General features: G+C 39.0%; 1 protein-coding gene across 1 annotated transcript in view; it reads right to left on the bottom strand.

Moving 5' to 3' along the window:
- Positions 1 to 12,069, bottom strand: part of LRRC72 (leucine rich repeat containing 72) — a 41,569-nt gene that overhangs the window by 25,640 nt on the left and 3,860 nt on the right. The window contains exons 2-3 of the mRNA XM_059171282.1: positions 11,241 to 11,314; positions 2,910 to 2,979 (exon numbers count right to left, since the gene is read on the bottom strand). Coding sequence (XP_059027265.1) covers positions 2,910 to 2,979; positions 11,241 to 11,314 — 144 coding nt within the window. The remainder of the gene's footprint in view (positions 1 to 2,909; positions 2,980 to 11,240; positions 11,315 to 12,069) is intronic.

The raw sequence follows: 12,069 nt of genomic DNA, 5'->3' as shown, positions 1-12,069 counted from the left end.
TATTTTATTTTTTAAAAGACTTTATTTATTTATTTGACAGAGAGTCAGCAACAGAGAGAGAACACAAGCAGGGTAAGTGGTAGAGGGAGAAGCAGGCCTGCCTCCCTCTGAGCAGGGAGCCTGATGCGGGACTTGATCCCAGGACCCTGGATCATGACCTGAGCCGAAGGCAAATGCTTAATGACTGAACCATCCAGTCGCCCCTGCTTTCTGGATTGTAAAGAAAAGTAATAATCAAAGTTTTACGTATGAATTTTGGTGAAGTACTATCGTAGCTAATACGCTTATCAGAGTTTGGGATTCTGACTAAGACTTTAGTTTTTCATGAAGTGTGACTATTAGGCAGGAACCAGTCAATTACTGGCCAATAGGAAAACTCTCAGAAGTTTATTTACTTACCCAAGCAACACTCAAAACTTGTTTTGGGGAGGATATCCTTTCGGCGTTCTAGGAACTAAGTAAGTCTATTATTGTAAAGAACAAAGTTAAGTGATGAGGATTTTGGAAATAATATAGTTGGTTTGTTGAAAGTAAAGAGTCAACACAAGGAGAGAATTCAGTCTCTTGTTGCATTCCTTCCCCACCCACTGCCCTTCCGAAACAGAAGAGAGTGAAATTGTTGGCAGTGTATACAATCCCTTCCTATGTACATAATGGTTCTTATGTATTGTGTGAAATATTCAATGGTTGGAGAGGGGATGGTGTTCACTACCAAAAGCCAAAAAATGTTTTCCAAAAATCTCTAATTATCTCTCTCCCTTTAGGCACACTGCGGACACTGAACATGTTCTTTCCTTCAAAACTGAACCCCGCAAGAGGCACACATGGAAAACAAAGATTAGTCACTTTTGCCATGCCTTTGATGATTTCCACCTTTATCAGAAGTCGCACACTGGGACCCAGGATAATTTTTGGCAGGGTGTTTAAAAGAGTTTTAAACCTCCGTGCCCTTTTATGGTGCGTGCAATTCCCATTTCAGCTGCTGGTCGCCTGGATCTCAAGGTGATTGCATTTGTTCTCCTAGAAAGGATTTCAAGCTTAGGAGACTTATGCTTCCACTTAACAGAAGAAGAAGACCGGAAATCCTATGTAATATTGCAATGCTTTTATAAACATGGCTGCCTAGGGACTCAACGCTGTGAATCTGGGCTACACAAGCAGAATACTGCTGAAAATTGAAATTATTTCTTTTTAATCAGTGGGTGTTCAAAATGTTCAGATTGGGTATTCAATTCATAAGGAACAAAAATACAAGCTGTTGGAATGTCAAATTACTGGAAGTTGAGAATAGCCAACTGACTAACTCTAATGATTGTTTGGGTTTGCATTTTAGTTCAGCCCTACTCTTTGACATGGAGGGAACTTGGAGCCCCAGTCAGACACCCACTATAGGGGAGGCAGTGGGAGGGCCTCACCTCCTGAACCTTAGCCTCTAAGAGAAACTTTAAGGGCCATGCATAGTGACCTTGACGAGAGTTGCCTGCAGTTGGGGACCTGTTGGTCCCCTATGTCTGGTAATTCCTAAGAAAACTAGATCAACTTGGGTAACAGTTGGGAGGTAACCACCCCCCTTGGCTTCTGACAGCAGGAAAAACTTGTGAGTGCTGGGACCTGCACACCAGGTCACAAAAGGCGTATTGATCTGGGGTACTCCACAAGGAATCCCACCAAGGGAGTAGTCTACCTCAGCTTGAGGCTGTCAGTTGTAAGTACCACTGGGATAAAAGTGGAGAGGAAGTCAGGAGTGGCCAGGGAAGAGGAATTAGAGTTAAAGAAACCTACTTCTGAATAATCCGTTGAGAGAAAAGAAGTTGACTTTGAACATGTGTTAGTACCAGATGGTACAGATCAGGTAAGAGCTTTGTTTCTCTCCAGCCCTTCCTCCACATCTCCCCATTCTATGTCAATGTTGGGTAAGGAAGGAAAAGTGAGGAGAAGGAAAGGAGAGAAAAACAACCAGCTACACCTTCTAGCTAATAAAAAAGGCAGGTGGCCACCTGCAGTCAACTCCAGCTGAATAAGCAAGGGGATGTAGGGAGATGGCTTATTTACAAATGAGGACTGGAAGTGGATTATTATACTCTCTTATACATTCTCATTGCCGTTTTTTTTTTTAAAGATTTATTTATTTTAGAGAGCACGCATGCTAGCTTGCGAGTGGGGGTAGGGGCAGAGAGAAAGAATCTTCAAGCAGAATCCCCATTGAGTGTGGAGCCCTATGTGGGGCTCGATCTCATGACCCATGAGATCCTGACTGGAACTAAAAATCAAAAGTCTGATGCCTAACTGACTGAGCCACCCTGGTGCCTTGATATTCTCATTTCTGAACTGGAACCACAAATAAATAAATAAATAATCCCTTTTTTAAAGGTTGGGGGCGGCTCCTGCGTGGCTCAGTTGTTAAGCGTCTGTCTTCTGCTCGGGTCATGATCTCGGGTTTGAGCTCCATCATTGGGCTCCTGCTCCACAGGAAACCTGTTCTTTTCCCACTCCCCCTGCTTGTATTCCCTTTCTAGCTGTGTCTCTCTCTGTCAAAAAATAAATAAATCTTGAACGGGAGCCATGGCTAGGACTCCAATGGACTCTAAGATTTTGAATTACATAAGAGGAATGGGAAGAGTCACCAAGATTGCTGAAGTTTTCTTCCAGGAGTCCAGAAGAAATAGCCTCCTCTGGGCAGCTTTGATAGGACATGAGAGACAAAAGTAAAGTTGCAGTCTGATAACATCTCACAAATTGTGCAGTTCAATATAGTAATGTATGTATGTGTTTGTGTGTATAGAGTTTCTTACCTAAAGTTAGTTAGGAATACAAAATACTAATACTTTTAAAGATTAACTCCATTATAAATAGGAGATTAAGACAGTGATTTAAGTACAGAGCTATTTAATGATAAAATATAACACTACCTTGTTGTGATGTAGCCATAAATATTTTAATTTTCTAAACCTAGATAGATCAATGACCTCTGTCAGATTCCTGAAAAGAAAAGAAAAAGTGAATATTAGTAACAGTTAATTTATTAATAGGTAAGGTGAGTTATATAGTAGAACTTTGGAATAACTGGAAAGGCCTCTCTCTTCTTTCCAGATTGTTGTCACACCTACCTACTAATTTCTGAAGTACTATCATTAAAACTTCATCCATTTTTTTAAAGATTTTATTTATTTGACAGAGGGAGAGACAGCAAGAGAGGCAACACAAGCAGGGGTTGTCGAGAGGGAGAAGCAGGCTTCCTGCAGAGTGCAGAGCCAGACGCGGGGCTCAATCCCAGGACCCTAGGATCATGACCTGAACTGAAGGCTGACACCCAAATGACGGAACCACCCAGGCACCGCAACACTTCATTCATTTGGATTAATATTTTTGTCAGCCAGTTTAAAAGAAATACTGAAGGCAAACACTCTATCACATTACTAGAAATTTATACTTCGTTATGATTACATTTATTGGGACCTTAATTTGAAAAAAAAAAGATTTTACTGGGGACTGGGCAGAGGGGAAAAAGTAAGTGGGAAAGACAGTGTATTTGTGCCTACATGTGAAAACCCTGTTGGCTCCTACTTGGACAACATCTGCAAGGTTCTTGCTTTGGGCTTCTCCAGATCTTGGCCACAATATATTTAAGATGTGGAAATGGCCATATGCCAAGAGACAGAGACTAGGTGAAGTGTTTTATTTTCCTTTATTGTTTAGTAGCTATGGGGTCAAAATATTACCATCCTTCTTGAGCTGTGCAGGTGGTCCTGAACCTTGTTGCTGTTGCTGCTCTCTCTGCAAAGGGACAAGCATGGGTGGGGAAGAGGAGTGACCACAAATGGGGCAAAGCCCTGAGGATTGGTCCTTGACTGCTATGGGCTAGAATATTCAGATCTGTTTTATTTCTCAGGGCAGAAACTGTGCCCAGGCTGGGTATGCATCAGACACCATAGAGCACACACTCTGTGCCAGGAAGTCTTCCAAGTCCTTAACCAATACCAAAGTTCATTAATGTTACATCTGTTAACTCATTTGCGGCAACATCCTTTCACAATTTCTTTTTTTTTTTTTTTAAACTTTGGGATACTGAGGGGCTATATTTTTTGAAATATTTTAATGAAAATGCTATGAAGTTTTTAACAAAATTTTTTAGGAGAACGTGCATTTAAATCATGCGAAAATATTTCTAAACAAAGGAAACATTTTTCAACAACTCTTTTATATTGAAAGATTTCAAAACTAAAAAATGTTGAAGGAATAATACAATGAAAGGTTGTAGAGCCCTTATAATGTTAAATATTTTGCCACACTTAAGCTTGCTCTCTCTTATCTATGTAATAGATGTTACTTATTGGCTGATAATTTTCTTGCTGAATCATCTGAAAATGAAATTGCAGACTTATCACCGTTAGGGCTTTCACTCCTAAATACTTCAGCATGTATATCCCTCAAACAGGGACATGCTCCTGCATGACCACAACACTGTTATCACACCTTAAAAATTAAGTTGAATTCAATATCATCTAGCATTCCTTTAGTATTCATGTTGTGCCTGTTACCCCTAATTTTTTTAATAGTTCTTTTCTTTTTCAGTCCAGAATCCCATCAACATTTATGCTTTGCATTTCAGTTGATATAATCCCTTAGTCTTCTTAATTTAGAATATTCCCCTTTTATTACCTTGACATTGATTTTTGAAGAGTCCAGGACAGTCATCTAATGGAATGTCTCCCATTCCTGATTTGTCTGCTTGCTTCCTCACGATTAACTTCCAGGTGGACCATTTTTCAGGAACAAAGGTGGTGATTACTGCATCACAGAAGGAGGCAAGTAATGCCACTTGGTCCCACTCTTGGTGATGGAAGTTCAGCCCCTTGGTTCTGGCTCTGTCCACCAAGTTTCTCCATTGGAAAAGCACAAATGCTGTCATTGAGAAGTAACCTGTGGGGCAAACCTCTGATGACTATGTGTATGTCTCAAGCCCCAATAACTTATTCAATGGCTTTAGCTTCAGCTGATGATCATTGCTGAATCAGATGGTTTGGGATTTCTGTTAAATAGGTAATGGGTATTAAGGAAGGTGCTTGTAATGAGAACCAGGTATTAGGTAAGTGATGAATTCCTAAATTCTGCACCTGAAACCAATATTACACTGTATGTTAACCACCTGCAATTTAAATAAAAACTTGAGAAGAATATCCACCCTTCCCCTTTCTTTCTTTCAGTCACTCTCTTTCCTACTCTACTTGTATCTGAAGTTTTTCTTATTCCTTTTCCATTTTTTTTAAAATTCTCAAACTATCCCAAATAAGACTTCAAGCAGACCACACATCCTTTAGACATGCACTGTTAGTCTTCGAGTGCTTCTCTGGCACAACAAAATATTCCAGACTCGTCAAGAGCAACTTCTAATAGGAGACTTATACACATAATGCATTCTCTTCTCACTGTAGATATATAGCCTATTTCTTGGAAGAAGCATTTGGATCCTGGTACACCTAAATTTTTCATTGGGCAGAAAAGATAATACATTAGCTTCATCCGTTCCTGTGAAAAATAAAACAATCATTATGTGGTAGCAGAGAAGCTCAAACCCCACTTAGAGGATTTCCCCAAGGATTTCCCAGAAAAGTTATTTTAATACATTAATACTTTGAAATATCACCTGTGTCAAGTTAATGTCATTAATTTTCCTATACTAGTGATTTTGATGCTGAATTTCCAGCTATTACATAATGTAATAAAGTGATTCCCATTTAAAGGGATTTTAACTCAAGTCAAACAGTTTAGTTTTGTGGGGGAGGAGCAAGATGGTGGAGGAGGAAGAGACCTAAATATTGCTGGGTCCCAGGAGTTCAGCTAGGTGATCATCAAACCATTCTGAATACCTACAAACTCAATAGGAGAGAAAAGAGAAGAGCAGCAATTCTAGGAACAGAAGGCGACCACTTTCTGGAAGGTAAGACATGTGGAGAAATGACTCTGAAGTGATATATGGGAAGATAGACCTTGGGGGAAAAGGCTGGTTCCCGGCAGGTGGCAGAGCAGTGGAGCACAAAATCAGAACTTTTAGAAGTCTGCTCCACTGGAGGATGTCACTCCAGAGGCTAAGCACGGGGTGGAGCCCTCACAGGGACAGTGTGGCCTCAGGATCTGCTGGGTCACAAAAAGACCGGGGTGTCTGGGCATAGCAGAGCTCCTAGGTATCAGAGTCAGGAAGCCTCAACTAGAGTTGAGGACTATGCTCTCAGCTCCGGGTTACCTTACACTGTGATCCAAGGCACAGTTGGACCACTGGTCTTAAAGCAGAGACCCCAGAAAAATATACACTAACAAATCAGAAGAGACCCAAAACCAGGGGCAGAAGAAAGGAGGGGAGAAAAAAATATACACACACATACAGACACACACACACACACACACACACACACACATATTAGACTGGTGAATAGAACAGGACCACACACTTGATTTTGATTTGGGGTGTATTTTGATCTGTAAGAAGAAACTGCCTCCAAAATTTTAAAGAAAGAAAAACATATATATATATGTATATATATATATACACAAAAATAAGGGTAAGCATGATGAAGGGATGGAATGTAACTGTAAAGGTGACAATGAAAAAACATTTTAAAAAAAGGAATTGATAAGAAGTTGGTCAAAAAAGGAAAAAAAAAAAAAAAGAATGGGATCAGGCTGGAGACTAGAACAAATCCCTGTGCTAGATTTAGGATATATGTTGATGTGTTAGAAGAAACCATATCCCAAAATTTTAAAGAAAGAAAAACCTATATATACACACAAAATAAGGTTAAATACAGTGAAGGGATAGATTGTGACTATAACAATGAAAATTTTAAAAGATTTAAAAAAAACATATTGATAAGATAAAATAGTTAAAAAGGTTAAAATAGGAAAGAGGAAACATTTAAAAAGTAGAATAGGAAAAAATAAAATTTACAAAATTTAACTTCGAAAGATTAAAGAATCATGGGGAAAAAGCCATGAATTCTATGTGTTTTATTCTCCTGGCTCTGGAGTTCCACAGCTCTCATTGATTAGTGAACTTGGTTTTGGCTGGATGTTCTTGCTGATCTTCTCAGAGAGGGGCCTGTTGCTGTGATTGTCAGATGTCTTTGCCTGAGGTGGAATTGCACCACCCTTGCCAGGAGCCGGGCTAAATAATCTGCTTGGATTTATTCCCCAAACGCTTTCCGTAGAGTTCTGGAGGACGGGAATGAAAATGGTGGCCTCCCAATCTCTGGCCCAGAGGAGCTGAAGGCTTGGGGCCCCACTCCTCAGTGCGCCCTCAGAGAAAAGCACTCAATCGCTCCTGTATTCCTGGTCTCTGGTCACACTCCGAACTCACCCAGCATGTGATGGAGAGTTTCTATCTCTGGCGCACGGCCCCATGTGGAGTTTCCAAACCCAGTATTTTCCTGCCATGCTCCCATGCTGCTTCTCCGGAGGAGGAAGGAGGACGTTTCTCCAGATCTACAACCTGTTGGGTCCCTGCTTGAAGAGCAGTGGCCTGACTGTGCCTCTGATCACAGTTTAAGGTAACCCTGAGCTGAGAGCCCCTCCTCGGCTCCATCTCTGCAACCGGCTTCCCCACTCCAATACCTTTATCAAAAAGAAAAGAGAAAAGACCCAATTGCTGCCAATAGCCTCTGGCTATTTGGGGTCTTTTCTGGTTCCATATAAATTTTAGGATTATTTGTTCCATTTCTTTGAAAAAATTTATAGTATTTTGATAGGGACTGTGTTAAATGTGTATGTTGCTTTAGATAGCATAGACATTTTCACAATATTTGTTCTTCCAATCCATGAGCATGGAACATTTTTCCATTTCTTTGTGTCTTCCTCATTTTCTTTCAGGAATACTTTATAGTTTTCTGAGTACAGAATCTGTACCTCTTTGGTTAGGCTTTTTCCTTGGTATCTTATGCTTTTGGGTGCAATTGTAAATGGGATTGACTCCTTAATTTCTCTTTCTTCTGTCTTGCTGTTGGTGTATAGAAATGCAACTGATTTCTATGCACTGATTTTATAGCCTGACATTTCACTGAATTCCTGTATGAGTTCTAGCAGTTTTGGAGGGAGTCTTTTGGGTTTTCCACATAAAGTATCATATCATCTGCAAAAACTGAGAGTTTGACTTCTTCTTTGCCAATTCGGATGCCTTTAATTTCTTTTTGTTGTCTGATTGCTGAGGCTAGGACTTCTAGTACTATGTTGAATAGCAGTGGTGATAGTGGACATCCCTGCCATGTTCCTAACCTTAGGGGAAAAGCTCTCAGTTTTCCCAAATTGAGAATGATATTCACTATGGGCTTTTCAAAGATGGCTTTGATGGTATTGAGGTATGTACCCTCTATTCCTAAACTGTGAAGAGTTTTGATCAAGAAAGGATGCTGTACTTTGTCAAATGCTTTTTCAGCATCTATTGAGAGTATCATATGGTTCTTGTTCTTTCTTTTATTAATGTATTATATCACATTGATTAATTTGCAGCCCAAGAACAGATCCCACTTGGTTATGGAAAATAATCATTTTAATATACTGTTGGAGCCTATTGGCTAGTATTTTGGTGATAACTTTTGCATCCATATTCATCAAGGATGTTGGTCTATAATTCTCCTTTTTGATGGGGTCTTTGTCTGGTTTGGGGATCAAGGTAATGCTGGCCTCATAAAATGAGCTTAGAAGTTTTCCTTCCATTTCTATTTTTTGGAACAGTTTCAGAAGAATAGGTATTAATTCTTCTCTAAATGTTTGGTAGAATTCTCCTGGGAAACTGCTTCAGTCTCCTTACTGGTTATGAGTCTGTTCAGGTTTTCTATTTATTCCTGGTTCAGTTTTGGTAGTTTATACATCTCTAAGAATGCATCCATATCTTCCAGATTGTCAAATTTGCTGGTGTATTTTTGCTTATAATTCTTGAGATGTTTTTATTTCTTTGGTGTTGGTTGTGATCTCTCCTATTTCATTCATGATATCCTTAATCTCCGGAAACAAACCGAAGATTGCTGGGGGTATGGGGAGAGGGATAAGGTGGTTGGGTTATGGACATTGGGGAGGGTATGAGTGCTGTGAATTGTGTAAGACTGATGATTCACAGACCTGTACCCCTGAAGGAAATAATACATTATATGTTAATAAAGCAAAAAGATGTGCAGACAAAAAAGCAAAAAATAAAGTGTTAGTTCTTCACTTAAACCTGTCCAAAATCAATAATGGGCTGTTGCATTTCAAGGTGATGCCAATGGAAGACAAAGAGAGGAAATTCTAATGATGGCAATGACTCGTGCTGAGAATAGTATATCAGCACTGTTGTATGTGTTCTCCATGATTACTCAAGAAGACATTGGTAAGTCACCCCAACCCACCCCAACACAAATCCAGGGCAACAGAGACTCAGGCAAATAACCTAGTTTACCCACTGTATTGGTCTCTGGACTGAGAAACTTTTTTTTTTTTTTTTTTTTACCAGATGGATTGCATAGTTACTTAGTATTTTGGGGGGATATAAAATGTGTTTCCTTCACTAGAGAAGACCACTAATTGCCCACTGTCAGAGGACCAATATTTCTATTTCTTCCTCTAGTGTTTTAAAGCTTTTCTTACTGTTCTTTACTTGCCCTTACAGTGCACTGTTGTTAAAATCATGAAAGGTTTGGAGTTGCAATCTTTTGACCACATAAAATATGTATTGTTATTATAAAACTAACTGATCTGTAGAAAGGGTCCAAGAGTAACTTTAAGTGTGTCAGAATTATCTACCATACTGTTCCCTTCTAAAATATGTATTTTAAAAAATCTTGAATTGGCCAGCTATTTTTCCCCTTGGACTGTTACCAAGATAAATATTTTTCTCTTCACTTATAACCTGAAAATGTATATACACATAACAAAAGAAATACATTTATTCATAAAGGATTTCCTCAAGTAACCAAAGATAAAGTGATTAAACTCAGTGATAAAGTGGGACATCTTTGGAAGGTAGCTGAGTTTAAAAAAAAAAAAAAAAGAGTAGTTGAGTTCCAGAGATTACATGAATAGAAATATGACAAACTGATTTTAATTTCATACATGGAGTTCATAGAAATTAAAAAGCATGAAGTGGGGGGGGGAGAAGAGTAGGAATAGGATCATTGTTATTAAATGCAATGTCTAGTTGCACAGATGTCACTTGTTGGCAAGCAAAACCTGTGGTGTCAGAGTCCCATCTAACCTGTAACTTCCTCTTCCTCTTACCCCTGGGTTCTCTCTCAGGCACTCTGAATACTCTGCAGAAGAAGAGTCCACTTTGTTGGCTGCCACCTTAGGGAGTTGGAGGGGTTGTTACATAACGAAGGTTTCCTACTTACCAGTGAAATTAGTACAGGGATTGTTGGTGAGGGGTCTAGTATCAAAGGATTATTATTATAATATAGGGGTATGATGAGCCATTATTTTCTAGTAGTAGTAATTCTGTTAACTCTATCAATGCTCACTGAGTGCTTACTGTGTAAGCACCTCTTCTACTTTCTGTAAGACTGTCTTCTACTTTCTTCTAACTCACCCAATGTTTACCTAACAACCCGGTGAAAAAGATAGCATTGTTATATTCAGGAAGGAGTCTTGCCAGATGAAATACAAGACCCATTTACATGTGAATTTCAGAGAAACCCAAGGAAGTACGGGACAAACTTAATACCAAAGAAAAATTATATTCATTTGTTTCCATTAAATTTACATGTAACTGGACTTACTGTATTTTTATTTACTAAACTTGACAATCCTAACAGGGAGGTTGATGACATGCCCAAGATCACCCAGCTAGAAGGGGCAGAGCTGGGCTTCAAACTCAGAATGGTTCCATAATCTTTGTTTTCATCCATTTCCATCTTGCTTCTCTAATAGAGACTTGGACACCAATGAATAGAATGGTAAAGTAATTAGAGCATAGTACTTGCTTATCCAGTTCTTGGGGAAAACAACATTTGAATCTGGGACCCCTGGGTGACTCAGTCAGTTACATATCTGCTTTCAGCTCAGGTCATGATCCCAGGGTCCTAGGACTGAGTCCCGCATCAGGCTCTTGCTCAGTGGGGAGCCTGCTTCTCCCTCTGCCTTCCACTCCCCCTTCTTATGCTTGCTCTCTATTTCTCCCTTTCTCTCTGATAAATAAATATATAAAATCTTTGAAAAAAAATCTGAATCTGTGAAACATTATAATATGATGCTCTTCTATTTCTTATATAAAGTAAACTCACTTTTGAGAAAGGAACAGCTCAAAGACATCAGCATCCCTCTTGAAGCCACATATCTTTAGTTGATCTTCAACTGCCTGATAACATATAATTAATCTGTCAAGCCACATTCCACTGAGCAAAAATACAGAGACATTTGCAGTCAATAACAATAACGTCTACAAGAAGATCAAACGAAAGGTGAATACGGAGGCAACCACTCTAAACTGATAAATTCCAACACTACAATTATATACTATTTAATCATTTTTGTGGTTGAATTTCATTATCCTTAATCCTGGGCACAGATGTGTAAATAATTTTTAATCAAAGAGAAAAAAATGCGTACGTGTACATGAGCACCAAAAACAAGTTTTCAGTTCTCTATGAGGCAGAGTGATTTGGTCTTTAAATATTCTTAAATGTTCTTTCAAACATGAAGAACTCATATATACAGAAGATATTTGGTGCTATGATTGCAGGTGGAGTGCGATACAATGCACATTATTGTACAGGTGCTTGACACTGTGAGTTCTCAATAAACATCAGAGGAATGCATGAGTGAATAAATATCATTTCCTTTCTTTGCAAAGGAACCATGTCTTCATTTTTCACCAGTTACTAACATTTTTCCTTCAAAAACAGCAATTTAAGTGCTTTGCTTTTTCTTCCTAAGAGCTTTTGCTAGATTACAAAATAACATTTACAAGCCACATGGCCTAAAATGATATGGAAAAAGTAAAGCCTATCTATAATTTGCCATGAAGGAGTAAAGCTAACAAGACACAACAGAAGTGGAAAGTATAATTGTTGCACTACTGGAATCTGACAAACACTGTAATTATCACAGTCA

Source organism: Mustela lutreola, chromosome 4 (genome assembly GCF_030435805.1).
Source record: "Mustela lutreola isolate mMusLut2 chromosome 4, mMusLut2.pri, whole genome shotgun sequence".
NCBI classification, from domain to species: Eukaryota; Metazoa; Chordata; class Mammalia; order Carnivora; family Mustelidae; genus Mustela; species Mustela lutreola.
Note: the sequence above shows the minus strand (reverse complement) of the source record. Positions and strands in the feature narration are given on the sequence as shown.